The following is a 27789-nucleotide window of genomic DNA, read 5'->3' on the forward strand; positions in this document are numbered from 1 at the left end:
TCGCTTTATGGGGGGGCATCGATGGCCAAAAAGTGGGGGGGGGGCTCAGGGAGGGGGGTGGGGGTCTCAGCAGGGTCCATTTTGGGGGGGGGATTAATGGGGGGTCCCCATTTTCCTCAGTGCTCCTTCAGCTGCTCCTCCCCTCCCCCAACATCCGGGTCTTTTTTCTCCCCTCCCCCAACATCCGGGTCTTTTTTCTCCCCTTCCTCCTCCTCCTCCCCTCCCCCAACATCCGGGTCTTTTTCCTCCCCTCCCCCCCCCTCCATCCGTTGCCGGTACCCGCGCCGGAAGAAGCCGCACTGCAGGCAATTAAAAAAGCCTTAATTAGTGCTAATTAATAAATTCACCTTTGGCCGCACCCATGTTAGACCTCCCACCTCATCAAAGTCCCCCCCCCCCCCCAATTAATTATCCTCCATCAGCCCCCCCCAATCAATTACCCCCCTCTCAGACCCCCATAATCAATTACCCCCCCATCAGACCCCCCTAATTAATTACCCCCACTAATTAATGAGTTAATTTCCCTTTTAATCCCCACCCCCCCATCCCACCCCCATGATTCCCCCACAATTAATTACCCCCCCCATCAGCCCCTCGCCTTTAACACCCCCCCTCGCACCCCCCCCTCCCTTAATTAACGATCCCCTAATTAAGCCCCCGCTAATTACCCTGAGCAGGACGACCCCCAGCAGCAGCAGCAGCAGCGCCCCCCCCGCCGCCCCCCCCAAATACATCAGCAGCAGCGGGGGGGGGGCGGGCAGCAGCTCCACCTCCGTCACACCCTGCGGTAATTAATTACTCGTTAATTAGCTCAGTAATTGGTGACCCCCCCCCCCCACGTCATGGGGAACCACCCATAGGGACCCCCCCCCCCATTCTGCACCCCTCATTATGCACCCCCATTTTAGGACCCCCCCCCATTTTAGGACCCCCGCCCCCTGTAAGACCCCCCCCCAACTTAGGACCCCCCCCCAAATTTTACAGCCCCTCCCCCATTAAGGATCCACCCCCCCCCCATTTTAGGACCACCACCCCAAATTAGACCCCCCCCCCGATTTAGGATCCCCACCACCACTTCAAGATCCTCCCCCCCATTTCTGGACCCCCCTCTCCATTTTAGACCCCCCCCCCTCCCCAATTTAGAACCCCTCCCCAATTTAGAACCCCCATCTTCCCCCCTTTTAGACCCCCCCCCATTTTACGACCCCCCCAATTAAGGCCCCCCCCCCCTATTTTAGGAACCCCTCCCCAGTTTAGGATCCCCTCCTCCCCTCATTTTAGACCCCTCCCCCATTAAGGGCCCCCCCCATTTCTCGACGCCCCCCCCCATTTTAGGACCCCCCCCCCATTTTAGGACCCCCCCCACCTGCGCCCCCCTCTCAGCGCCAGCGATGCCATTCAGGAACAGCTCGGAACCGAAGGAGAAGCGGAGCAGGGAGCAGAACCGGGAGCGGGACGGGGGCTGGGGGCAGAGAGCAGAGACCCATAGGGACCCCATAGGGACCCCAAAAAGATCCCATAGGGACCCCAAAAGGAACCCCATAAAGATCCCATAGGGACCCCAAAAGGGACCCCATAAAGATCCCATAGGGACCCCAAAAGGGACCTACGTAGGGAACCATAGTGCCCCATAGAGACCCCAAAAAGGGGCCCCATAGCGACCCCACAGAGACCCCATAGGGACCCCATAAAGATCCCATAGGGACCCCCGTAGGGAACCGTAGTGCCCCATAGCGACCCCAAAAAGGGGCCCCATAGCGACCCCACAGAGACCCCATAAAGATCCCATAGGGACCCCATAGGGACCTACGTAGAGAACCGTAGTGCCCCATAGAGACCCCAAAAAGGGGCCCCATAGTGCCCCCACAGAGGCCCCACAGGGACCCCATAAAGATCCCATAGGGACCCCATAGGGACCCCACAGGGACCCCATAAAGATCCCATAGGGACCCCACAGGGACCCCACAGGGAACCGTAGTGCCCCATAGAGACCCCAAAAAGGGGCCCCATAGCGACCCCACAGGGACCCCATAGCGATCCCGTATCCACCCCATGTCCACCCCATATCCACCCCATGTCCACCCCATGTCCACCCCATCCCCCCGCCCCCATACCTGTTTATGGGATGGGGGTCTCACGCTGGCACTCAGCAGCACTTTGCCCCCCCCATGGGGTCCCAGGGGGCAGCGGAACAGGAGGGGGGGGTCGGGGGGGACGCAGCCCTGTGGGAGGGGAGGGGGGTCAGACCCCATAGGGCCCCTCAACCCCATAGGTGACCTCCTAGATATCCCCCTCCACCCCATAGATGACCCCACAGAGCCCCCACCCCAGAAATGCTCTCCCCCCCACCCCATAGATGATCCCACGGAACCCCCACCCCATAGATCCCCCCCTCCAGCACCACGGATGACTCCATAGAGCCCCCAGCCCCATAGATGACCCCATAGAGCCCCCCACCCTATAGCTGACCCCATAGAACTTCACCTTCTCCAGGCCCCATTGCGGCTCCATTTCCTCCTTTCCCATCTCTTCACAGTGGTCTCCATTTTCCTGTGGGGGAGCAATGGGGGGTTATGGGGTGTTATGGGGTTATGGGGGGTATGGGGCAGTTATGGGGTGCTATAGGCACTATGGGGGGTGTAAAGGTGTGGCCATGGGGCGGATATGGGGTGGTATGGGGCAGTTATGGGGCGAATATGGGGTGCTAAAGGCCGCTATGGGGGGTGTTATGGTGTGGCTACGGGGCGGTTATGGGGTGCTATGGGGGGTTACGGGGTGGTTATGGGGTGCTGTGGGGCACTGTGGGGCATTATGGGGTGGCTGTGGGGTGTTATGGTGCAGCTATGGGGTGGTTATGGGGTGCTATGGGGGGTTATGTGGTGGTTATGGGGTGCTGTGGGGGGTTATGGGGTGGTTATGGGGTGCTATGAGGGGTTATGGGGTGGTTATGGGGTGCTATGGGGGTTATGGGGCGGTTACGGGGTGGTTATGGGGTGCTATGGGGTGCTATGGGGGTTATGGGGCGGTTATGGGGTGCTATGGGGTGCTATGGGGTGCTATGGGGTGCTATGGGGGTTATGGGGCGGTTATCGGGTGCTATGGGGGTTATGGGGTGCTATGGGGGTTATGGGGCGCTATGGGGGGTTATGGGGTGGTTATGGGGTGCTATGAGGGGTTTTGGGGTGCTATGGGGGTTATGGGGGGGTTATGGGGTGCTATGGGGTGCTATGGGGGTTATGGGGTGGTATGGGGGGTTATGGGGCGGTTATGGGGTGCTATGGGGTGGTTATGGGGCAGTTTTAGGCTCTCACCAGGTGCACGTGGGGCTGCCAGGCCAGGCCGTGGGGCAGCGTTTGGGGCAGGAGGACGAAGGCGGTGAGGTTGGGGAGGGGGGCACCGAGGGGGGGGGGCAGAAGAGTCTGAACCTGTAATAGAAATGGGGGGAGAAAAAGTGAGGGGGGGGGGAAATGAATGAATGGAGGGAGGAGGAATGAATGGGGGGGGAGTGTATGAATGGGGGGAGAGAAAGTATGAATGAGTGGGGGGGGAGAAAATGAATGGGAAGGGGAGGAAAAAATGAATGGGGGGGAAAATGTGTGAATGGAAGGGAGGAAGAATGAAGGGGGGGGGAGAAAGAATGAAGGGAGAGGGGGGGGAAATGTATGAATGGGGGGAAGAAAAGGTGTGAATGAGAGGGGAGTGAATGAATGAATGAATGAGTGGAAGGAGAGAGAGATGAATGGGGGGGGAAATGAATGGGGGGGGGGAAATGAATGGGGGGGGGGAAATGAAGGGGGGGGGGAAATGAAGGGGGGGGGGAAATGAAGGGGGGGGGAAGGGAGGAATGAATGGGGGGGGAAGGGAGGAATGAATGGAGAGGGAAGAATGGGGGGGAAGGGGAGAATGGGGGGTCAGTGGGGGGGGAAGGGGAAAAGTGGGTGGGGGGGTCGATGAGGGGGGTGATGGGGGGCAGCACCTGGTAGTGGTGCCTCAGCACGGCGCTGTGGGTTTGTCCTGGGGTGAAGTTGAGGTACGGGGTGGAGTCCTCCAGCCTGAGGGGGGGAAAAGGGGTGGGTTCCATTTAGGGGTCCCATCCCGGGGGTCTCCTATGGGGGCTGTGGGGCCCATATGGGGGCTGTGTGGTGCCTCTTGGGATCCCTCTGGGGGCTGTGGGGTCTCTTTGGGGTCACTATAGGGACTGTGGGGCCGTCTTGGGGGTCCCTATGGGGTTCGTGGGATCTCTATGGGGTCGCTATGGGAGCTATAGGGTCGCTACGGGAGCTATGGGGTCTCCATGGGGTCCCTCTGTGGGTTGTGGGTCCGCATGGAGTCCTTATGGGGGTCCCTATGGGGTCTCTATGGTGTCTCTATGGGTTTTCATAGGTTCCAATGGGGTCCCTATGGGGTCTCTGTAGGGGCTGTGGGGCAGTCTGGGGTCCTTATGGGGGATGTGAGGTCCCTTTGGGGTCCCTTTGGGGTCCCTTTGGTGGATGTGGGTTCTCTATGGTCCCTAGTGGGCTATAGGGTCTCTGTGGTGTCCCTACGGGGTTTCTATGGGGTCTCCATGGGGTTTTTACGGGGTCTCCCCTCACCACGTGGCCACCACTCCCACTCGGTACCGCACGGGGGCGCTCCACCACGCCGTGTTGTCACCCAACGTCTCCGCAGCTTCGTTAGGGCTGGGGGAGACGGACGGACGGACGGACAGACAGAGGGGTCACCCCACAACGACACCCCATTGTCACCCCCATATTCCCCCAAATCGCCCTAAACTCCCCCATATCCCCCCCCACATCCCCCCCACGTACCCCATACCCACCCATAACGTCCCCATACCCCCCACCCCCCCAAATCCCCCCCATACCCCCCCATAATGCCCCCCCCAACATCTCCCCCATACCCCCCACCCCCCCAAATCCCCCCCCACCTGCTGGCGTTCCCCCACACCCGCAGCTTCGCCCCCCACGATCGGTTCTGGGTCACCTCCAGGGTCACCTCCAGCAGCACCTGGGGGGGCACAGCAGCAACGTCAGCCCCAGACCCCCCAGCACCCCATATACCCCTACCCCCCCATATCCCCCCCCTCTGCCCCCATACCCCCCCCATAGCTACTCATTTCCCCCCATATCCTCCCCCATAACCCCCCACCCCAAATCCCAACCCGTATCCCCCCACAATCCCCCCATAATCCCTCCACCCCAAATCCCACCCCGTATCCCCCATATCTCCCCCATATTCCCCCCCCATAACCCCCACCCCAAATTCCAACCCGTATCCCCCCACAATCCCCCCATAATCCCTCCACCCCAAATCCCACCCCATATCCCCCATATCTCCCCCATATTCCCCCCCATAACCCCCACCCCAAATCCCACTCCATATCCCCCATATCTCCCCCATATTCCCCCCCATAACCCCCACCCAAATCCCACCCCATATCCCTCATATCTCCCCCATATTCCCCCCCATAACCCCCACCCCAAATCCCACCCCAAATCCCCCCCGTGCTCACAGTGCTGTTGGCTCGCAGTACGGGATGTCCCACGTGGCACAGCAGCGTCCCCACGTCTGTCCCCACGTCTGTCCCCACGTCTGTCCCCACGTCTGTCCCCACGTCTGTCCCCACTGTCAGCTCCCGGCAGTCGATGGGCACCGGGGTTGAGTCCTGGGGGGGGACAATGGGGCCATATGGGAACATTGGGGCCGTAGAGGGACGTAGGGCCATATAGGGCCATATGGGGACATTGGGGACATAAAGGGACGTAGGGCCATATAGGGCCATATGAGGACATGGGACCAATGAGGCCATAGGCTCCAGTGGGGCCATATAGGGTCATAGAGCCATATAGGGCCATAGGGCAATATGCTTCTGATGGGGCCATATGGGGCAATATAGGGTCATAGGGGCATATAGGGCAATATAGGGCCTTATGGGGCCATAGAACCACATAGGGCCATAGGGCAATATGCTTCTGATGGGGGCGTATGGGGCAATATAGGGCCATAGGGGCATATAGGGCCATATGGGGCCATAGACCCACATAGGGCCATAGGGCAATATGGTTTTGATGGGGCCGTATGAGGCAATATAGGGTCATAGGGGCATATAGGGCAATATAGGGTCATAGGGGCATATAGGGCAATATAAGGTCATAGGGGCATATAGGGCAATATAGGGCCCTTATGGGGCCATATAGGGCCATAGAACCACATAGGGCCATATGGTTTCGATGGGGCCATGGGGCCATATGGGGCCATATAGATCCACATAGGGCCATAGGGTTCCGATGGGGCCATAGGTCCACATAGGGCCACATGGAGCCTTGGGGCCGTATATGGCCATAGGTCCCCGTAGGGCCATGTGGGGCCACGTGGGGCCGCGCACCCCCTCCGCGGCCGCCCTGGCCCTGCGCAGCGCCGTGCCGCCGGGGTGCCGGATGCAGACGCTGACGCTCCGCGCGTCCTCGGCGCGGTTCCGCAGCCTGAAAGCGGCGCTGAACGAAGCCGCCGGTCCTCCGAGCTGAACCCAGCCGCCAGGGGGCGCCACCTCCGACAGCTCCAAATCCGGCTGACACAGCCCGTCCGCGCCGCAGTGCTGCTCGAAGGGGATCTGCGGGCAGCGGGGGGGCGGGGGGGTGAGCGGGGGGCGATGGGGGGCGATGGGGGCAATGGGGGGCATGGGGGTGAGCGGGGGGCAATGGGGGGCAGTGGGGAGAATGGGGGAGAATGGGGGAGAATGGGGGAGAATGGGGGAGAATGGGGGAGAATGGGAGCTGCCCGTGCCACCTCCCCTCACTCACGGCTCTGACCCCAAATGCCCGCCCCATATGGCCCCATATCCCCCACACCACCCCGTATCCCCCATACCCACCCTATAAGCCCCGCAAATCCCCCATAGCCACCCCAGATCCCCCATAGCCATCCCATAACCCTCCCATATCCCCCAATCCCCACCCCATACCCACCTTATATCCCCCCCCAAATCCCCCATATGCCCCCCCATACCCACCTCATACCCCCCATAACCCCCCCAAAATCCCCCATATCCCCCCTTCCCCACCTCGATCCACACAGACGTGGCTGTGGGGTCGAGGACGGGTTTGAGGTCGTCTGTGGAGTAGTTTGTGGGGTCCAGGGAGAAATTGACGGCCAGCCTCAATGGGGTGAGGGAGTCATCGGGGCACGGCTGTGGGGTGGGCAGCGCCCCATAAGTGGGGTCAGCGACCCCAAATGGGGTCTGTGCCCCCCATATGGGGTCGCTGTCCCATAAATGGGGTTTTTGCCCCCAATATGGGATTTTCCCCCCCCCTATAGGGTCGCCCCCCCCTACCTGGACACTCAGGCTCTCATTGAGGCACTGCTGCCCCCCCCGCAGCTCCAGCCGCCCCTCCCACTTTTGGGATCCGGAACTCAGAGACCCCCGACCCAAACGGCGCTGGGGGTCCACGGCCAGCAAGAACACGATGGGGAGCTGCAGCTGGCCTGCGGGGTTACGGGGTCAGTTATGGGGTCACTTGTGGGGTTATGGGGTCACTCGTGGGGCTGGGTTAGAGGGCTGGGTTGTAGGTTATAGGGCCGGGTTGTAGGGCTGGGTTGTAGGTTATAGGGCCGGGTTGTAGGGTTCTCACCGCTGTACGTGGGGCTGTGCAGATGCGGATGGAAGCAGAGCTGCAGCCCCACAGCGTCGCCAGCCACCCCACAGCGACCCCAGAAGATTGGGAGGCGCCGAACCGAAACCGAGAGCTGAGCCGCCACCGAGAGCAGCGGGACCGAGCTGTGGGGATCCCGTAGCCATCCCATAATGATCCCATAATGATCCCACAGCCATCCCAACCCCGATCCCACCCTAATCCCAAACCCCAAACCCCCAATCCCACCCCAACCCCAAATCCCAAATCCTACCCCAATCCCAACCCTAATCCCAATCCCACCCCAACTTCAATCCCAAACCCCAAACAACCCCAATCCCACCCCAATCCCAACCCTAATCCCAATCCCACCCCAACTTCAATCCCAAACCCCAAACAACCCCAATCCCATCCCAATCCCAAATCCCACACAACCCCAAAACAACCCCAAACCACCCCAAATCTTAAACCCTAAATAACCCCAAACAACCCCAAACCCCAACCCCACCTCATGATGACGACCCGTCCATCCGTCCCCACGGCGATGTCCGTCATTCCGTCCCCATTCAGATCCTCGGCCCCATGCAGCGCCGCCCCAAAATGCCGCAACCCCAAACCCAAAGCGCGGCCCTCCAGGCGCTATGGGGCCACAGGAAACCCCATGAAGCGACCCCATAGAGCCACCATCCCATAAAGCCACCCCATAGCGCCCCATAGCCCACCCCACACCCCATAGCTGTGCCCCATAGCCCACCCCACACCCCATAACCTCACCTCACACCCCATAGCGCCCCACAGTGGCAACCCCGTAGCCTTACCCCATAGCTGTGCCCCACAGCGCCCCCTAGCGGTAACCCATAGCCCAACCCCCGCCCCATAGCGCCCCCTAGCAGTAACTCCACAGCTGTACCCCACAGCGCCCCCTAGCGGTAACCCCATAGCCGTACGCCATTAGCCCACCGCCCCATAGCGCCCTCTAGCGGTGCCCCATAGCGCCCCCTAGCGGTAGCCGTATAGCCGTACCCCACAGCGCCTCATAGTTGCGCCCACCCCCGGTCCCATAGCGCCCCCTAGCGGTGCCCACCTGGACGTGCAGCGGCTGCCGCACCCCCCTGTAGACATAAAGGGCTCCTCGCCCCCCGTCCTCCATCGGAGCCCCCACGGCCACCTCGGGCTCCCCGTCCCCATCCGAGTCCCCGAGAGCCGCCAGCGCCGCCCCAAAACGCCCCAAAGGCTGCCCGGCTGAGCCCCAGAGCTGCCCTACAGCCTGCAGGCGGTCCTGTAGGGGATATGGGGGGGATGTGGGGTCATACGGGGGGTACAGGGTGGGTATGGGGGGGAGATGGGGTCGTACGGGGGAGATGGGGTCACATGGAGTTATATGGTGGGGTAGGGGGATACGGGGGTACAGGGGAATATGGGGTGGGTCTGGGGGATATGGGGGGGATGGGGGGTCATATGGGGGGGAAGAGGGTGGGGGGTTACGGGGTGTGATGTGGGGTGGGTATGGAGTCAGATGTGGGGATAAGGGGGCATATGGGGGGGGTAAACCCACGTGACACCCCCACGTGACACACCCCCCATCACGTGAGCCCCCACCACGCGACCCACTCAGCCCCCCCAAAGTGACCCCCGCCCACCACGTGACCCCCGCCCACCACGTGACCCGCTCACCCCCCGCCATTGGTAGACGTGCACTCTGCCCCCCCTCCTCCCATCGTAGAACAGCGGCGCTCCGACCAGCAGCGAGCGGCCGGCGCCGCCCAGGGCGCAGAGCGAGGAGCCGAAGTACGAGCCGACCTGCGGACAGCGGGAGCCGTGGGCACCCGCAGGGACCCCGCAGGGACCCCCACCCCCTGCAGACCCCATAAGACCCATAGGGACCCCGAAGGAACCCCCACCCCACACACACCCCATGGAGACCCCACAGGACCCCACCCCATAGACAACCCATAGAGACCCCACAAAGATCCCGTAGGGACCCCATAAATCCCCCCAACCCATAGGCACCCCATAACGACCCCATAGAGACCCCCATCCCATAGACACCCCGTGCAGACCCCATAAGACCCATAGGGAGCCCGTAGGAACCCCCACCCCACACACACCCCATGGAGACCCCACAGGACCCCACCTCGTGGACAACCCATAGAGACGCCACAAAGATCCCGTAGGGACCCCATAAATCCCCCCAACCCATAGGCACCCCATAACGACCCCATAGAGACTCCCATCCCATAGACACCCCACAGGGACCCCCACCTCATAGACAACCCATAGAGACCCCCTAGGGGCCCTCATGCCATAGGGACTCCATAAATCCCCCCACCCCATAGACACACCATAGAGACCCCACAGGGACCCCATAAATCCCCTCACCCTGTACACACCCCATAGAGACCCCATAGGGGCCCCCACGCCATAGGGACTCCATAAGTCCCCCCCACCCCATAGAGACCCCACGGGGACTCCATAAGTCCCCCCACCCCATAGAGACCCCACGGGGACCCCATAAATCCCCCCACCCCATAGAGACCCCACGGGGACCCCATAAATCCCCCCACCCCATAGAGACCCCACGGGGACTCCATAAGTCCCCCCACCCCATAGAGACCCCACGGGGACCCCATAAATCCCCCCACCCCATAGACTCCCCCTAGAGACCCCCACCTGCTCCCCATCCAGTCTCTGCAGTCTCTGCCACCCCCCGTCCCCCCCCCAGAGCAGCTCCACGCTCCCCACATGCCGATGCCGGGGGGCTCCGACAGCCAGCAGGGGTCGCTCGGCCCACGGGACCCCCACCAGGGCGTAACCTAAGGGTAATTGACAGCAGCTCGTTAATTAACCCTAATTAATCTCTGCTATCCCCCTCCATTCATTGAGTCCCCATTGGACCCCCCTAGACTCCCCAGTTTTCAGCCCCCTCCCCTCCGTGGGGCCCCCATTTTTTGTTCCCCCCCCCATGGGAACTCCCCATTTTGTCCCCCCCCACTTTGTCCCCCCATGGGACCTCCAGCTGTCCCCCCCATTTTGTGGCCCCCCCATTTTGTGCCACCCCCCACAGGACCCCCCATTTTGTCTTCCCCCATTTTCTCCCCCCCCAACTGCTCCCCCCCTGGAACCCCCACTTTCTCCCCCCATTTTGTATTGCCCCCCCCCACCCACCCAGATATGCGTTGGCTCCGTCCTCTTCTGGGTTGGGCATGAAGCTTTCTGGGGGGGGGTCGATCTGGAGGAGCCCCCCTGCCCAGCTGTCAGCCCCCACCGCCCCCGTCAGCAGCCGGCCCTGGGGGACCCAGAGAGACCCATGGAGACCCCATAGGGACCCCATAGAGCCCCACAGAGACTCCATGGGGACACATAGGGACCCCATAGGGACCCCATAGTGCCCATATCCCCCCCATATCCCCCATATCCCCCCCATACCCCCCCCCCCATTTGGGGTCTCCTCACATTGAAGCTGGCTGCGCTGATCCCGGCGTTGCTGAGCTCCAAATGGAAGCGGTGCTGAGCTGAAGTGCCTGGAAATGGGGGGGAACCACAATGATGGCCCCCCAAAAGACCCCAAATGATCCCAATTAGTGTCCCCAGATCGACCTCAAATGATCACAAGTGACACCAAGTGACCCCATATGATGACCCCAAACACCCCCAGATGATGCTCCCAAATTACACCCGTGACCCCTATGGTGACCCCAAATGACCCCACATGGTGACCCAATGTGGTGACCCCAAATGACCCCATATGGTGACCCCAAATGACCCCACATGGTGACCCCAAACAATGACCCCACGTGACCCTAAACGCCCCCAAATGACACCATGTGACCCCATATGACCCTGAATAATGACCTCAAATGACCCCACGTGACCCCAAACGACCCCGTAAGACGACCCCGAACACCCCCGTGTGCCCCCAAACGATGACCCCATGTGACCCCAAACGACGACCCCCCCGTGACCCCAGGTGACCCCACCCTCAATGGCGTAGATCCGGTCCTGCAGCTCCCTGAAGAGCCCCTGCAGGTGCTCGAATTTTTTGAGCACGGCGACAAAATGGTGGCTGGGCTGGGAGGCCAGCTGCTCCAACTTCTTCTTGCTCTCGTCGTTATTGAAGTTCTCACCCAGCTGGGGAGGGGGGAGTTAGGAGGGGGGGGGTCTCTATGGGGGGCTTTATGTTGGGGGGGGCAGGGGGGGGTCCTATGGGGGGGGTTTATGTAGCAGGGGTCTCTGGGGGGGGTCCTATGGGGGTGTCTCTGTGAGGGCTCCTATGGGGGGGAGGTGTCAGGTGGGGGGTCTCCATGGAGGGGGGTGGGTCAGGTGGGGGGGGTCCTATGGGGGTGGTCCCTCTCCATGGGGCTGGTCCCTACGGGGGCCCCGCACCCCGATGACGTAGCGCACGATGCCGCGCTCCTCGGCCGCCTGCACGGTGCCGCTGTCGGTGGCGTCGCCGTCGGTGATGATGATGAGAACCCGGCGGGCGCCGGGCCGGGAGCCGTTCTCCACCGTGAAGATCTGCTCCCTGCGGGGAGAGGGGGGTTGGGGGGCGGACACGGGGACGGCGGGGGGCCTTGAGAGCACCTACAGCGCCACGCGGGGAGGCGCGCGGCCACGTGACTGACAGGCGGTCACATGACACAGTCACATGATGCGGCGCAGGGAGACACAGCGTGAGTGCGGGGAGACGGGCGGTCACATGACAGGACGTCACAGGAACTCACAGTCAGGTGGTCACGTGACAAGACAAAGCGGCCACATGACAGGTGGTCACAGAGGTCACACGAAAACAGGCGGTCACGTGACAGGAAGTCACCGGACAGGCGGTCACACGACAGACAAGGCGGTCACGTGACAGACAGGCGGTCACACGGCACGAAGTCAGAGACGGGTGGTCACGTGACAGGAAGTCAGAGACGGGCGGTCGCGCGGCCCGAAGTCAGAGACGGGCGGTCACGTGACAGGGTGCCAGGAGACACAGCGAGCGCAGGGAGGCGGGCGGTCACGTGACGGGCGGGCGGTCACGTGGGGCGGTCAGCTGACACGCACGCGACATATTGGACGGCTTTGAAGGTGTCGGTGAAGCCGCCCTGCTGCCGGACGTCGCGCAGCAGCTCCCGGGGCTGCGGCCGCTCCGAGTAATCGCGGAGAGAGAAAACCGGCTCCGGGGAATCCGAGAACTGCACGGCTGCAAACTGACGGACAGACGGACGTCCCGTACTGACACCACAGCGACCCCGTGGAGGCCCCGTGCTGCCCCACAGATACCCCATAGGGACCCCATAGAAACACCATAGCGACCCCATAGAGACTCCTATGGACCCACAGGGGCCCCGTGGAGACCCCACATCGCCCACACAGACCCCTTACAGACCCCATAGAGACACACGGGCTCAGGGAAATCGGAGCACTGAACGGCTGCGATCTGATGGACAAACGGATGTGCGGACATCCCATACCGACACCACAGAGACGCCATAGGGACCCACAGAAACACGTACAGACCCATAGAGACTCCTATACACCCGTAGGGCCCCCAGAGAGGCCCACAGAGACCCCAGAGAGGCCCACAGAGACCCCAGAGAGGCCCACAGAGACCCCAGAGAGGCCCACAGAGACCCCAGAGAGGCCCCCACCCCCCGGTGCTCACCCTGAAGGAGCTGTTGCTCAGCTGCTCCATCACCTCCACCATGAAATCCCGGATGGCCTTGAACTCATGTGCTTTCAGACTGCCAGAGCCGTCGAACAGGAACACCAGGTCCACCATGCTGGGAACACAGCCTGCCCCAGACGGACATGGGGACACATGGGGACCCATACGGATATGTAGGGACCCCATAGAGACCCATAGGGACTCATAGGGACCCACAGCTTGGGGGGCAGCCCCACACCCCCCCCAGTCTCACCCTGATGTCCAGCCTCCAACACCTGCAGTGGCCGCAGTTCGGGGTCCAGCACGGTGCAGACCCCCCCAACGTGGATGTTGTGGTTGCATTCCCACCTCAGCCCGGGGCCGCAAGCCTGGGATGTGGGGCAGGGCTCAGGGCTGCCCCATAGCCGCCCCAGAGAGACCCCAGAGCTGCCCCATAGAGACCCATAGGAGCATCAGCCCCATAGTCGCCCCATAGAAACCCCAGAGAGTTCCTCTGTGATCCACAGAAGATGATCTGTGGGGCAGACATCAGCCCCATATCTGCCTCATAGAGACCCCAAAGATGCCCCATAGCCGCCCCATGGAGACCCCATGAAAGATGATCTGTGGGGCAGACTTCAGCACCCTATCAGCCCCATACCTGCCCCCCACCCAGCCCACATCCCCTACTCACGATGGTGTTGTTCCCATCCCGGCTCAGAGCCATTCCCATATGGGCAGCGCTGCGGTTCCCTGTGGATCACATTGGGGTCGTTCTCCCCCCCCCCCCCCCCCCATCCCACCCCACAACCCCCTCACGACCCACCCCACAACCCTCCCATCCCAACCTCAGTCCCAATCTCAGCCCCACCCTGACCCCAACCGCCACCCCATCCCATCCCAATCCCCACCCCATCCCAATACCACCCCATCCCAATCCTAGCCCCAATCCCACCCCATCCCCCCACAACTCCAATCCCACCCCAATCCCAGCCCACACCCCGGCCCTACTCACCCCATAACTCCACTTCCCTGCACTCCCCACTCTGCACCTGGCAGCCATACAACCGCCCCACATTTGGAGCCCCCACAACCACCCTGTAGGGGAACACAGCCAAATATGGGGCAGTCCTACAGCCAACGGCGATTTGGGGTCACATATAGGGCCGTGGATCCTTACCGTCCCTCCGGCAGCGTCAGCACCCCATAACCAAAGCTGGGGGTCCCCGCGACCTCCAGGACCCGCTGTGGGGTCGGATGGATGTTGAAGGTTCCCATAGGGGAGAACAGAGCTTGGGGGGGGGGGCACAGTGGGGTCACCATGGGGCCAAAGCACCCCATAGCACCCTCCTGACCCCATAGCAACCCCCATAGGACACCCCCAAATATGGGATCCCCCCTCACCCCCGAGCACGACGCCCATAAGGGCGGTTATAGGGCCGGCCATGGCGCTGCTGCCACACTGTGGGGCCGCCGCTTCCTTCCGCCCCACAACGGAAAAGGATGTGGGTGGTGGCGGTGCTGTGCAGTGCCAATGGGGCCACAAAGGGGTGGGCCGGAGTCTGTAGGGGATGGTGGGAGCTTATGGGGGGCATAAAGGATGTAGGGCTCTATAGGGGATTGTGGGGGCATGGAAGGCAAGGAGGACTTAAGGATCCGTAGGGGGTCAGGGGGGTCTATGGGGAATCGTGAGGGTATATGGGGGGGCATGGAGGACAAGGGGGACTTTGGGGTCTGGAGGATTTGTGCGGGGTTATAGGAGGAGAAAGAGTCACATTTTAATGAGAAAACAAGTATTTCTGGGAGAAAAAAGCCGTATCTCAGGGGATAAACAGGTATTTCTGGGAGGAATTTCCATATTTTCGGTGAAGTCCTGTATTTCTGGGAGAACAGGTCACACTAAATCCAACCAAATCAAACAACGCGAGAGGGAAACAGCGACAAACACGAGTTCTTACACAGGGAAGCTCATACCTCTGCTTCCATCCAGCCAGGAGCTCCACCTTCCCTCCTCTGCACTCTGAGGAATGCTGCTGCTGCTGCTCCTCCCCTCTGAGAACCCAAATGCCCGTAAAGGCAGAACAAGGACCAGCACTCGAAATCTTCAACTCACTTTACGTGATGTTCTGAGGCAGAACACCAACAACAAAAACCACAGCACCACAGCAGAGAACCTTCCCCAGTGGCAGCCAGCCCTTAAATGGGGTCTAGGAGAGCTGCAGCCAGGCTCCACCCTTCCATTCACAGCTGAATGCCTTCACCTGTGCTCCCACAGCTGACTCAGTCCTTGCCTCAGGTGATCAATCAGTGGTTCAGGCCCTGACTCAGCAGCTCCCATTCGCAGGGCTGTGAATTGACAGCTGAGTGTCCCTGGGAGCTGTGGGTGTGCAAACAGCACTCTGCATTGCCAGCAGTGATTTCAGCCTTTGCTGCTGCTCACACAGATCTCAGCCTCTGCTGCGCCAGCACTGAGATCTGTGCTCCTCCATCTGTTAGAAGAGCCACCAACTGGCATCGAGGACAGACTGGGACCAAAGTGTGTGGCTGTGGCAGGTCATGCAGCCATAGGCCTCCCTTGGCAGGCATTCGTTTTGCTCATTATCTTTGTCCTATGGCCATATAGGCACTGTGAGGGCACGGCCCAAAGCTGTGATGGAGCACCTGGGAGGGGTGCAGCCCTACAAGCACAGCTGGGGGCAGTTCGGCTGTGGGTGGGGCTGAGCCGGGCTCCACCCCTCCCTGGCCCCATTTAAGGGCTGGGAAGCACAGGGGCAGCATCTGAACTGGGGAGTGCTTCCCTGAGAGCATGGGGTGAGTCTTATTCCTTGGGATGGGTGATCCCTTTTTTATTGCAGGGCTGTGATCTCTCCCTTTTTTGGGGCATCCTGACTGCGTTGGAGGCTGGCAGCCATCTGTGCCTGGAAGCTGCTTCCTTTAGGTGTGGGTGAGCGTTGGTCCTTGGGATGGGGTAAGTGGCTCTGCTTTTATTTTGGGGCTGTGATCTGCCCTTTTTGGGGGATCCTAACTGCATTTAAGGGCTGGTAGCTGTAAGGGCAGCGCCTGAACCTGGAGGCTGCTTCCTTTGGGGTGTGGGGGAGCACTTAGAATGGGGGGAGCGATTCCTGCTTTATTTCAGAGCTGTGAGCTCTGCCTTTCTGGGGGAATCTCAAGCTGGATTAGAGCAGCTGTATCTGCTATGTGTGTTGTTTTCTCTTCAGTGCTTCTCACCTCATAATCTCCAATCTGGGTCTCCAAAGGTGGCTTGTCTGCTCCCACATCATCCTGCTTCATGGCTGTGATGCACAGTGCCACGTGTTAATTGAACCAATGTAGTCTTTTAGGGGCATTCTGTGTATTAAATTATGTTCTGTGTCTCTTCTGACTTCATTTCCCAGCTCAATGGGGTTTAAGGGTTCCCTGTGCTCCTCTAATCAGCGGTGTGAGATCTGTGCAGCAGGTAATGAACACCGTGAGCCCCACATTGGTGCTCTGCTTGTGTGCAGGTAGGTTTGCGATGCGGTCCAACTTCCCACAGTGAGCATCCACAGCTGGAGCAGGTTGCTCAGAGCCTGACCCAGCCTCGCCTTGAAAGGGGCAGCGCATCCACCACGTCTCTGGCAACCTGTTCCACTGCCCCACCACCCTCACTTGGAAGACATTTTCCATGTATCTAGCCTCATTTTTCCCTTGTTCTTTCCTTTAGGCATTGAAAGGCTGTTACCAGGTCACCTCGGAGCCTTCACTTCTCCAGGCTGAGCAGCCCAGGTCTCTCCCCTTACAGGAGAGGTGTTCTGTCCCTCGGTTCCTATCTGTGGCTGTGCTCTGGATGTGCTCCCACAGCTCCACGTCTCCCTGCACTGAGGACTCCACACCCAGATGCAGCTCTCCAGGTGAGGCCTCACCAGCGCAGAGCAGAGGGGCGGGGATCGCCTCCCTTCGCCCGCTGGCCGCACATCTTTGGATGCAGCTCAGGATACAGTTGGCTTTCTGGGCTGGAAGGGCCCATTGCTGGTTTGTGTCCAGCTCCCACCCACCAGTACCCCCAAGGCCTTACGGGGCAGGACTGCACTCAATGCTTTCATCCCCCAGCACGTTTTGGTGGTGGGTGTTCCCTATCCCAGCTGCTGACCCTGCACTTGGGTTTGTGCCCCTACTGAGCCTGTTGAGTCCCTCTGCATGGCATCCTGTCCTCTGGGCTGTCACTGCATCCACAGCTTGATGTCATTAGGGTGCACTTGATCCCACTGTTTATGTTACTGATGAGGGGCAATCCCAGATGTTTATACAAACTGGGCGTAGAACCCCTTGAGAGCAGCCCTGCGGAGAAGGACTCGGGGATCCTGGTGGATGAGAAGCTGGACATGAGCCAGCAGAGCGTGCTTGCAGCCTGGAAGGCCAACTGTATCCTGGGCTGCATTAAAAGAGGGGTGGCCAGCAGGGAGAGGGAGGCGATCGTCCCCCTCTGCTCAGCTCTTGTGAGGCCCCATCTGCAGCACTGCGTCCAGGCCTGGAGCCCCAGCACAGGAAGGACGTGGAGCTCTTGGAGCGGGTCCAGAGGAGGGCACTGAGATGGTCAGAGGGCTGGAGCACCTCTCCTATGAGGAAATGTTGAGGGAACTGGGATTGTTTCTCTTGGAGAAGAGCAAGCTCTGGAGAGACCTCATCACAGCCTTCCAGTACTCAAAGGTAGGGCATAAGCAGGAGGGGCAATGGCTGTTTACGAGGGTGGATAGGGACAGGACAAGGGGAAATGTTTCAAACTGAGACAGAGGAGGCTTAGGTTGGTTATCAGGAGGAAGCTTTTCACACAGAGGGTGGTGATGCACTGGAACGTGTGCTTTAGGGTCACTTCCGGGAGGATCTGCTCCGTGATCGTTCCCAGCACAGAGGTGAGACTGACGTGGTGGTAGTTTCCTATCCTTAATAACAGGTGTGCTGTTGCCTTGTTACTCACCAGGGGCTTCACCTGACTGCTTGACTTCTCAAACACCACTAAGAGTGGCTCAGTGACTGCAGCGGTGAATTCCCTCAGAACTCTGGGACTCATCAGGACCCGAAGACTCCTGGATGTTCGGGTCCTCAGGTGGTCTAGAACCTGATGTCCCATCACAGTGTGGGATGGGGAGGGGTCTGTGGGGCTGGCATTGCTTCCTCAATCCCCACCTACCAAACCAAAGGTGAGGGCTGTGTCTAATGAGCAGTTATCAGAGAAGAGGGAAGGTAAAATGTTGTTGGGTCCCTGAGCCTTCTCCTCGTCTGTTGTTCCCAGCTGCAGTGCTGCTGTGAGCAGCATCGTGCACAGAGTGCAGCCACGCTGCTCTGAGAAAGGAGCACTGCAGTGCACGTTTGTGAAAGAGGCACTACCCTACACGTGGGGGCAGTGCCTTCAGTACTGTGTTGTTCCAACAGTGGCAGCAGAGCTGCGCTGCTCCAGAGTGCCGGAACGACTGCATGGAGGTGCGTGGGTCTTCATGAGAACAGCCAGAACTGAAGTCTGCGTTTCCTGGGGTGCCTCGGGACCTCACTGTGCTGGCTGGTAATTGTCTGCCCAGCAGGTAAGGGCAATGCACACCCACCAGCGTTCACCCGTTCCATAGCATGGCACAACATGGTGCTCCCAGTGCTCTTATTGCACTTCATGGTGCTCAAACGGCTGCCTGTCCTTTTCTTTCTGTGTTCTCCTTGTCTTTGGCCTTTCACTGCGGTGTTCTCCTTCCCTTTGCCTTTGCTGTTCCTATTACACTCTCTTGCCCTCCTGTTTTTGTGTTCCATGCCACATTCTCTTGGCCATTGCCCTTGGCTTTCTTTGCTGCCTTCACTTCAGCATTCGGTTTCAGCGTTCCCTGCCGCGTTCTCTCGCCCTCCTGTTTTGGCATTTCCTTCTGTGTTCTCGTGGCCATCATCCCTGGCATTTCCTTCTGTGTTCTCGTGGCCATCATTCCTGGCATTTCCTTCTGCCTTCTCGTGGCCTTTGCCTTTGCCTGGGCATTCCCTTGCCCTCCTGTTTTTGCGTTCCATGCCACATTCTCTTGGCCATCGCCCTTGGCTTTCTGTTGCCACATTCTCTTCAGCATTCGGTTTTGGCGTTCCCAGCAGCATTCTCTTGCCCTCCTGTTTTGGCATTTCCTGCCATGTTCTCTTGGCCCTCGCCTGGGCGTTCCCTGCGGCATTCTCTTTGACCTCCTGTTTTGGCGTTCCAGCCGCATTCTGCATTGGCCTTCTTTGTCGCGTTCTCTTTGGCCTCCAATTTTGGCACTTTCTGCCATGTTTTCTCTTAGCCCTTGCCTGGGCATTCCATGCCGTGTTCCCTTGGCCTTCTGTTTTGGCATTTCCTGCTTTGTTCTCTTGTCCTTTGCCCTCGGCCTTTCCTGCTGTGGTCTCTTTATATATTTTGGCCATTCCTGTTGCGTTCTCCTTGCTCTCACCTTGGCTTTCCATTGGCTGCTCTCTTTGCTTTTGCCCTTGCCTTAACCTTGGCTGTTTGCTTTGCATTTACCTTGGCTTTCCATGGGAGTTCTGCTTCCCTTTGCCTTTGGCACTCTGGGAATGGCTGGGAGGCAGCGTTCACGTTAACCTTGACCCGAACCCACAGCTGAATGGGAGTTGTCACAATAATTATGTTAACCTGCAGCGTATCTGTAAACCAAACCCTTAACCCAAAGTTAAAAATGTCCCTTACCCTAAATGCTGACATAAAAATAATGCCCCATATTTTCTGTCAAAGTAACCTTAATTGTAATTGTAGAGCAGAATACTGTTGTTAAACTAACTGTACCTTCAAACGTATAAATAGCATTAATTATATCCCTAACGCTCCCTTGTGTCATCATTAGAGCAACATGCAGAGGGTGCAGCCCTATATATGTGGGGCAGCGCCTTCATTACTGTATTGTGTTCAGCAGGTGGCAGCAGAGCCGCGGTCCTCCCGAGTGCCGTAACAACTGCACGGAGAGATGAGCGGGCCTTCATGGGAACAGCAAGGGACCGGAATCTGCATTTCCTGGGATGCCCGGAACTTCACTGTGCTGGCTGGTAATTGTCTGCCCAGCAGGTAAGGGCAATGCACGCCCACCAGTGTTCACCCATTACTTAGCGAGACCAAGGTGGGGTTTCCAGAGCTCATTTCTACATTTCACGGTGCCCCGAATGCTGCCTGTCTTATTCTTCCTGCATTCTCCTTGCCTCTGGCCTTTCACTGCGGTGTTCTCCTTCCCTTTGCCCTGGCTTTCCCTGTTGTGTTCTCTTGCCCTTCCATTTTGTTGTTCCCCCTGGCATTCTCTTGGCCATTGTCCTCGGCCTTCTTTGCCACGTTCCCTTTGGCCTCCTGTTCTGGCGTTCCCTGCGACGTTCTCTTCGGTCTTCAGTTTTGGCGTTCCCGTCTGCGTTCTCTTTGGCCACTGCCCTTGGCCTTCTTTGCCACGTTCTCTTTGGCCTCTTGTTTTTGCATTCCCTACAGCGTCCTCTTTGGCCCCTTGCTCTGGCATTCCGTGCGACGTTCTCATTGGCTTCATTTTTGGCGTTCCTGGCTGCGTTCTCTTTGGCCATTGCTCCTGGCCTTCTTTGCCACGTTCCCTTTGGCCTCTTGTTTTGGCATCCCTTACGGCGTTCTCTTTGGCCTTCAGTTTTGGCCTTCTTGCCGTGTTCTCTTTGGCCATCGCCCTTGACCTTCTGCATTGGCCTTCCATGCAATGTTCTCATGGACCTCGCCCTCCATTTTGGCCTTCTCTGCGTTGTTCTCTTTGCTCTCTGTTTTGGCGTTCTCTGCAGCCTTCTCTTCGGGCCTGACCTCTGCCGAGGCCTTCTCTTTGGTGTTACCACGCCTTCGCCGTCCCTTTGCCTTTGCTGTTGCCTTCCATTGTGTTTCATCTTTGCCTTTGCCCTCTGTTTTGGTGTTCTCTCGGGTGTTCTCCTTGCCTTTCGGTTTTGCCTTGGCCTTCCCTAACGGTCACTCTGAGCATAATCCTAATATACCTAGCCCTAATACCTTCACCCTGATCCTAATGAGCTCTGAACCCCAAATGCAGTGCTAATTGTAACCATGACTGTGTAGATAACTGCAGTAACTGTCCAAACTAACCCTGAACCTACCCTTGAATTGGGCACTAAACCCATCTGTAACCTTCTGTGTAACACTAACAAAAACACTTACAGCTTCCCTGTTAAACACTCCTAACCCTAATATTACTCAATTTGTCAGAGTAGTGTTTGGCTCCCATGTTTTGTGGGGGCGGGCTTACGGTGAGCGTCGTTTGCGTCTCGGCCTTCCTCTTTCTAAAGCGTGTCTCTCTGTATTACAGGTGAAGATCCTTCGGTACTCCCAGTCGATGACTTGCCGCACTTTCCAGGCTTTCCACACTGACCGCCAGCTCGGTTCGGTCGAGCCGTTACCCACATCCCCCGGTCCGTTCCCTTTCCATAGTCTTCCTTTCGCTCTGCCACAAGCCCCTACCACCGCCCAAGTTCATTGCAGGCAATGTGGGGACGCGGCACTCAGTCTCATTATAGTTCATCCCATTGGCCTCAGCACAGCGATCCAACACACCCTTCCTTAGCCCCCTTCTACTCCCAGGCCAACCAACGCTTCCTTCCAATGCGATTTGTGTTCCTTCCCAGCCACTGTGAGACTCGTGCCCCTTTGTGGCCATTTTGAGAGTCGGGCTGACTTCAGCGTGTGCAATCAATTTATCTCGACCAAATTGGTGTTAGCTTTGCAGTCATTTTGCATCAACCAAATTGGCTTTGCATTCAATTTAATTCAACCAAATTGGCTTTAGTTTTGCATTCAATTAATGTAAACCAAATTGGCTGCAGCTTTGCCTTGCTTATGGGGTTGGGTTAGCTTTGCTTTGTTCGTTTCTAGCGCAGGGCTAACCCAACCCCATAACCAACGCCCAAGGGCCGTTGGAGGCAATCCGTGTTTCTTCCCGGCCACTGTGAGACTCGTGCCCCTTTGTGGCCATTTTGAGAGTTGCGCTGACTTGAGCGTGTGCAATCAATTGATCTCAACCAAATTGGTGTTAGCTTTGCAGTCATTTTGCATCAACCAAGTTGGCTTTAGTTTTGCATTCAATTAATGTAAACCAAATTGGCTTCAGCTTTGCCTTGCTTACGGGGTTGGGTTAGCTTTGCTTTGTTTGTTTGTACCGCAGGGCTAACCCAACCCTGTAAGCAACACCCAAGGGCCGTTGGAGGTCATTTGTGTTTCTTCCCGGCCAGTCTGAGACTCGTGCCCCATTGTGGCCATTTTGAGAGTTGTGCTGATTTCAGCATGTACAGTCAATTAATCTCAATCAAATAGGCTGTAGCTTTGCAGTCATTTTGCATGAACCAAATTGGCTTCAGCTTTGCCTTGCTTACGGGGTTGGGTTAGCTTTGCTTTGTTTGTTTGTACCGCAGGGCTAACCCAACCCCGTAAGCAATGCCCAAGGGCCGTTGGAGGTCATTTGCCTTCCTTCCCGGCCAGTCTGAGAGTCGTGCCCCATTGTGGCCATTTTGAGAGTTGTGCTGATTTCAGCATGTACAGTCAATTAATCTCAATCAAATAGGCTGTAGCTGTGCTTATGGGGTTGGGTTAGCTTTGCTTTGTTTGTTTGTACCGCAGGGCTCCAAACCCTGTAAGCAACACCCAAGGGCCGTTGGAGGTCATTCGCCTTCCTTTCCGGCCAGTCTGAGACTTGCATTCTGTTTTGGATGGGCTGAGATCTAAACTGCTTTTGAGGTGGATTGCAATACATAATGTTTTTGAAAATGTAATGTCATTAATGCGGTATGGAGGCTCTGTGACCTTACTCTGGTTAATCTGACGTATGTTAAACTGTATGGAGGAAGTGTATATTGCATCTCTAAACTGCATTGTGCCACATATTCAATCTCTGTAATGCTGCGCCTGTAAGCTGTGTTGTGCCACATATGGAATGTATGGATACTGCACCTATAAATTGCATTGTGCCATGTACAGAATATATGAATGCTGTGGCTGTAAACTAAGTTTGGGAATTGTAATGAATATGGGTAACCCTGATGTACTTCGCAAGGTATAAATGCTGGTATAGTTTCTGTGCATATGATTCTGTGAAAATAGTGATTTAACAAGTATTATTGCTGAGTCATTTAATGCTGTGGAGTGTCTTGCTTTGTCATAATCACAACTTGGATCACACTTGGAGGTAGGTCTGAGAGTTAGGGTTAGGGTTAGGGTTAGGGTTAGGGTTAGGGTTAGGGTTAGGGTTAGGGTTAGGGTTAGGGTTAGGGTTAGGGTTAGGGTTAGGGTTAGGGTTAGGGTTAGGGTTAGGGTTAGGGTTAGGGTTAGGGTTAGGGTTAGGGTTAGGGTTAGGGTTAGGGTTAGGGTTAGGGTTAGGGTTAGGGTTAGGGTTAGGGTTAGGGTTAGGGTTAGGGTTAGGGTTAGGGTTAGGGTTAGGGTTAGGGTTAGGGTTAGGGTTAGGGTTAGGGTTAGGGTTAGGGTTAGGGTTAGGGTTAGGGTTAGGGTTAGGGTTAGGGTTAGGGTTAGGGTTAGGGTTAGGGTTAGGGTTAGGGTTAGGGTTAGGGTTAGGGTTAGGGTTAGGGTTAGGGTTAGGGTTAGGGTTAGGGTTAGGGTTAGGGTTAGGGTTAGGGTTAGGGTTAGGGTTAGGGTTAGGGTTAGGGTTAGGGTTAGGGTTAGGGTTAGGGTTAGGGTTAGGGTTAGGGTTAGGGTTAGGGTTAGGGTTAGGGTTAGGGTTAGGGTTAGGGTTAGGGTTAGGGTTAGGGTTAGGGTTAGGGTTAGGGTTAGGGTTAGGGTTAGGGTTAGGGTTAGGGTTAGGGTTAGGGTTAGGGTTAGGGTTAGGGTTAGGGTTAGGGTTAGGGTTAGGGTTAGGGTTAGGGTTAGGGTTAGGGTTAGGGTTAGGGTTAGGGTTAGGGTTAGGGTTAGGGTTAGGGTTAGGGTTAGGGTTAGGGTTAGGGTTAGGGTTAGGGTTAGGGTTAGGGTTAGGGTTAGGGTTAGGGTTAGGGTTAGGGTTAGGGTTAGGGTTAGGGTTAGGGTTAGGGTTAGGGTTAGGGTTAGGGTTAGGGTTAGGGTTAGGGTTAGGGTTAGGGTTAGGGTTAGGGTTAGGGTTAGGGTTAGGGTTAGGGTTAGGGTTAGGGTTAGGGTTAGGGTTAGGGTTAGGGTTAGGGTTAGGGTTAGGGTTAGGGTTAGGGTTAGGGTTAGGGTTAGGGTTAGGGTTAGGGTTAGGGTTAGGGTTAGGGTTAGGGTTAGGGTTAGGGTTAGGGTTAGGGTTAGGGTTAGGGTTAGGGTTAGGGTTAGGGTTAGGGTTAGGGTTAGGGTAGGGTTAGGGTTAGGGTTAGGGTTAGGGTTAGGGTTAGGGTTAGGGTTAGGGTTAGGGTTAGGGTTAGGGTTAGGGTTAGGGTTAGGGTTAGGGTTAGGGTTAGGGTTAGGGTTAGGGTTAGGGTTAGGGTTAGGGTTAGGGTTAGGGTTAGGGTTAGGGTTAGGGTTAGGGTTAGGGTTAGGGTTAGGGTTAGGGTTAGGGTTAGGGTTAGGGTTAGGGTTAGGGTTAGGGTTAGGGTTAGGGTTAGGGTTAGGGTTAGGGTTAGGGTTAGGGTTAGGGTTAGGGTTAGGGTTAGGGTTAGGGTTAGGGTTAGGGTTAGGGTAGGGTTAGGGTTAGGGTTAGGGTTAGGGTTAGGGTTAGGGTTAGGGTTAGGGTTAGGGTTAGGGTTAGGGTTAGGGTTAGGGTTAGGGTTAGGGTTAGGGTTAGGGTTAGGGTTAGGGTTAGGGTTAGGGTTAGGGTTAGGGTTAGGGTTAGGGTTAGGGTTAGGGTTAGGGTTAGGGTTAGGGTTAGGGTTAGGGTTAGGGTTAGGGTTAGGGTTAGGGTTAGGGTTAGGGTTAGGGTTAGGGTTAGGGTTAGGGTTAGGGTTAGGGTTAGGGTTAGGGTTAGGGTTAGGGTTAGGGTTAGGGTTAGGGTTAGGGTTAGGGTTAGGGTTAGGGTTAGGGTTAGGGTTAGGGTTAGGGTTAGGGTTAGGGTTAGGGTAGGGTTAGGGTTAGGGTTAGGGTTAGGGTTAGGGTTAGGGTTAGGGTTAGGGTTAGGGTTAGGGTTAGGGTTAGGGTTAGGGTTAGGGTTAGGGTTAGGGTTAGGGTTAGGGTTAGGGTTAGGGTTAGGGTTAGGGTTAGGGTTAGGGTTAGGGTTAGGGTTAGGGTTAGGGTTAGGGTTAGGGTTAGGGTTAGGGTAGGGTTAGGGTTAGGGTTAGGGTTAGGGTTAGGGTTAGGGTTAGGGTTAGGGTTAGGGTTAGGGTTAGGGTAGGGTTAGGGTTAGGGTTAGGGTTAGGGTTAGGGTTAGGGTTAGGGTTAGGGTTAGGGTTAGGGTTAGGGTTAGGGTTAGGGTTAGGGTTAGGGTTAGGGTTAGGGTTAGGGTTAGGGTTAGGGTTAGGGTTAGGGTTAGGGTTAGGGTTAGGGTTAGGGTTAGGGTTAGGGTTAGGGTTAGGGTTAGGGTTAGGGTTAGGGTTAGGGTTAGGGTTAGGGTTAGGGTTAGGGTTAGGGTTAGGGTTAGGGTTAGGGTTAGGGTTAGGGTTAGGGTTAGGGTTAGGGTTAGGGTTAGGGTTAGGGTTAGGGTTAGGGTTAGGGTTAGGGTTAGGGTTAGGGTTAGGGTTAGGGTTAGGGTTAGGGTTAGGGTTAGGGTTAGGGTTAGGGTTAGGGTTAGGGTTAGGGTTAGGGTTAGGGTTAGGGTTAGGGTTAGGGTTAGGGTTAGGGTTAGGGTTAGGGTTAGGGTTAGGGTTAGGGTTAGGGTTAGGGTTAGGGTTAGGGTTAGGGTTAGGGTTAGGGTTAGGGTTAGGGTTAGGGTTAGGGTTAGGGTTAGGGTTAGGGTTAGGGTTAGGGTTAGGGTTAGGGTTAGGGTTAGGGTTAGGGTTAGGGTTAGGGTTAGGGTTAGGGTTAGGGTTAGGGTTAGGGTAGGGTTAGGGTTAGGGTTAGGGTTAGGGTTAGGGTTAGGGTTAGGGTTAGGGTTAGGGTTAGGGTTAGGGTTAGGGTTAGGGTTAGGGTTAGGGTTAGGGTTAGGGTTAGGGTTAGGGTTAGGGTTAGGGTTAGGGTTAGGGTTAGGGTTAGGGTTAGGGTTAGGGTTAGGGTTAGGGTTAGGGTTAGGGTTAGGGTTAGGGTTAGGGTTAGGGTTAGGGTTAGGGTTAGGGTTAGGGTTAGGGTTAGGGTTAGGGTTAGGGTTAGGGTTAGGGTTAGGGTTAGGGTTAGGGTTAGGGTTAGGGTTAGGGTTAGGGTTAGGGTTAGGGTTAGGGTTAGGGTTAGGGTTAGGGTTAGGGTTAGGGTTAGGGTTAGGGTTAGGGTTAGGGTTAGGGTTAGGGTTAGGGTTAGGGTTAGGGTAGGGTTAGGGTTAGGGTAGGGTTAGGGTTAGGGTTAGGGTTAGGGTTAGGGTTAGGGTTAGGGTTAGGGTTAGGGTTAGGGTTAGGGTTAGGGTTAGGGTTAGGGTTAGGGTTAGGGTTAGGGTTAGGGTTAGGGTTAGGGTTAGGGTTAGGGTTAGGGTTAGGGTTAGGGTTAGGGTTAGGGTTAGGGTTAGGGTTAGGGTTAGGGTTAGGGTTAGGGTTAGGGTTAGGGTTAGGGTTAGGGTTAGGGTTAGGGTTAGGGTTAGGGTAGGGTTAGGGTTAGGGTTAGGGTTAGGGTTAGGGTTAGGGTTAGGGTTAGGGTTAGGGTTAGGGTTAGGGTTAGGGTTAGGGTTAGGGTTAGGGTTAGGGTTAGGGTTAGGGTTAGGGTTAGGGTTAGGGTTAGGGTAGGGTTAGGGTTAGGGTTAGGGTTAGGGTTAGGGTTAGGGTTAGGGTTAGGGTTAGGGTTAGGGTTAGGGTTAGGGTTAGGGTTAGGGTTAGGGTTAGGGTTAGGGTAGGGTTAGGGTTAGGGTTAGGGTTAGGGTTAGGGTTAGGGTTAGGGTTAGGGTTAGGGTTAGGGTTAGGGTTAGGGTTAGGGTTAGGGTTAGGGTTAGGGTTAGGGTTAGGGTTAGGGTTAGGGTTAGGGTTAGGGTTAGGGTTAGGGTTAGGGTTAGGGTTAGGGTTAGGGTTAGGGTTAGGGTTAGGGTTAGGGTTAGGGTTAGGGTTAGGGTTAGGGTTAGGGTTAGGGTTAGGGTTAGGGTTAGGGTTAGGGTTAGGGTTAGGGTTAGGGTTAGGGTTAGGGTTAGGGTTAGGGTTAGGGTTAGGGTTAGGGTTAGGGTTAGGGTTAGGGTTAGGGTTAGGGTTAGGGTTAGGGTTAGGGTTAGGGTTAGGGTTAGGGTTAGGGTTAGGGTTAGGGTTAGGGTTAGGGTTAGGGTTAGGGTTAGGGTTAGGGTTAGGGTTAGGGTTAGGGTTAGGGTTAGGGTTAGGGTTAGGGTTAGGGTTAGGGTTAGGGTTAGGGTTAGGGTTAGGGTTAGGGTTAGGGTTAGGGTTAGGGTTAGGGTTAGGGTTAGGGTTAGGGTTAGGGTTAGGGTTAGGGTTAGGGTTAGGGTTAGGGTTAGGGTTAGGGTTAGGGTTAGGGTTAGGGTTAGGGTTAGGGTTAGGGTTAGGGTTAGGGTTAGGGTTAGGGTTAGGGTTAGGGTTAGGGTT

The 27789-nt window shown here is 57.0% G+C and overlaps 1 protein-coding gene and 1 long non-coding RNA gene across 8 annotated transcripts; one reads left to right on the top strand and one right to left on the bottom strand.

Moving 5' to 3' along the window:
• Positions 1-43: 43 nt before the first annotated feature.
• On the bottom strand, positions 44-14867 carry LOC116240934 (integrin alpha-L-like). Of its 6 annotated transcripts, none has more exons than XM_090130336.1 (29): positions 14662-14867; positions 14438-14549; positions 14273-14355; positions 13952-14010; positions 13276-13406; positions 12675-12820; positions 12012-12150; positions 11606-11756; positions 11082-11149; positions 10794-10914; positions 10299-10441; positions 9303-9428; positions 8713-8907; positions 8137-8267; positions 7629-7774; positions 7331-7482; positions 7061-7186; positions 6386-6610; positions 5595-5665; positions 5513-5558; positions 4928-5007; positions 4593-4679; positions 3977-4052; positions 3312-3425; positions 2485-2550; positions 2115-2222; positions 1367-1462; positions 669-782; positions 44-299 (listed from the first exon to the last, which is right to left on the bottom strand). In XM_090130336.1, exons 1-29 carry the CDS (start codon positions 14850-14852, stop codon positions 117-119), a joined length of 3486 nt encoding a protein of 1161 aa, XP_089986462.1. In that variant the 5' UTR covers positions 14853-14867; the 3' UTR covers positions 44-116. The 6 variants fall into 6 exon arrangements, with proteins under 6 accessions (XP_089986462.1, XP_089986460.1, XP_089986461.1 ...); XM_090130335.1 differs by adding an exon at positions 13532-13646 and having other exon boundaries at positions 46-299; positions 5513-5665; positions 14662-14795; XM_090130334.1 differs by having other exon boundaries at positions 45-299; positions 5513-5665.
• A 2380-nt stretch (positions 14868-17247) lies between these two features.
• On the top strand, positions 17248-23279 carry LOC149913247 (uncharacterized). Of its 2 annotated transcripts, none has more exons than XR_016461389.1 (5): positions 17248-17943; positions 18215-18434; positions 18667-18812; positions 20157-20308; positions 21555-23279. It is a non-coding gene; the product is annotated as an uncharacterized LOC149913247 (long non-coding RNA). The 2 variants fall into 2 exon arrangements; XR_016461390.1 differs by having other exon boundaries at positions 20160-20308.
• Positions 23280-27789: the final 4510 nt, after the last annotated feature.

This window comes from Phasianus colchicus, chromosome 40, assembly GCF_987193195.1.
Source record: "Phasianus colchicus chromosome 40, bPhaCol1.hap1.1, whole genome shotgun sequence".
NCBI classification, from domain to species: domain Eukaryota; kingdom Metazoa; phylum Chordata; class Aves; order Galliformes; family Phasianidae; genus Phasianus; species Phasianus colchicus.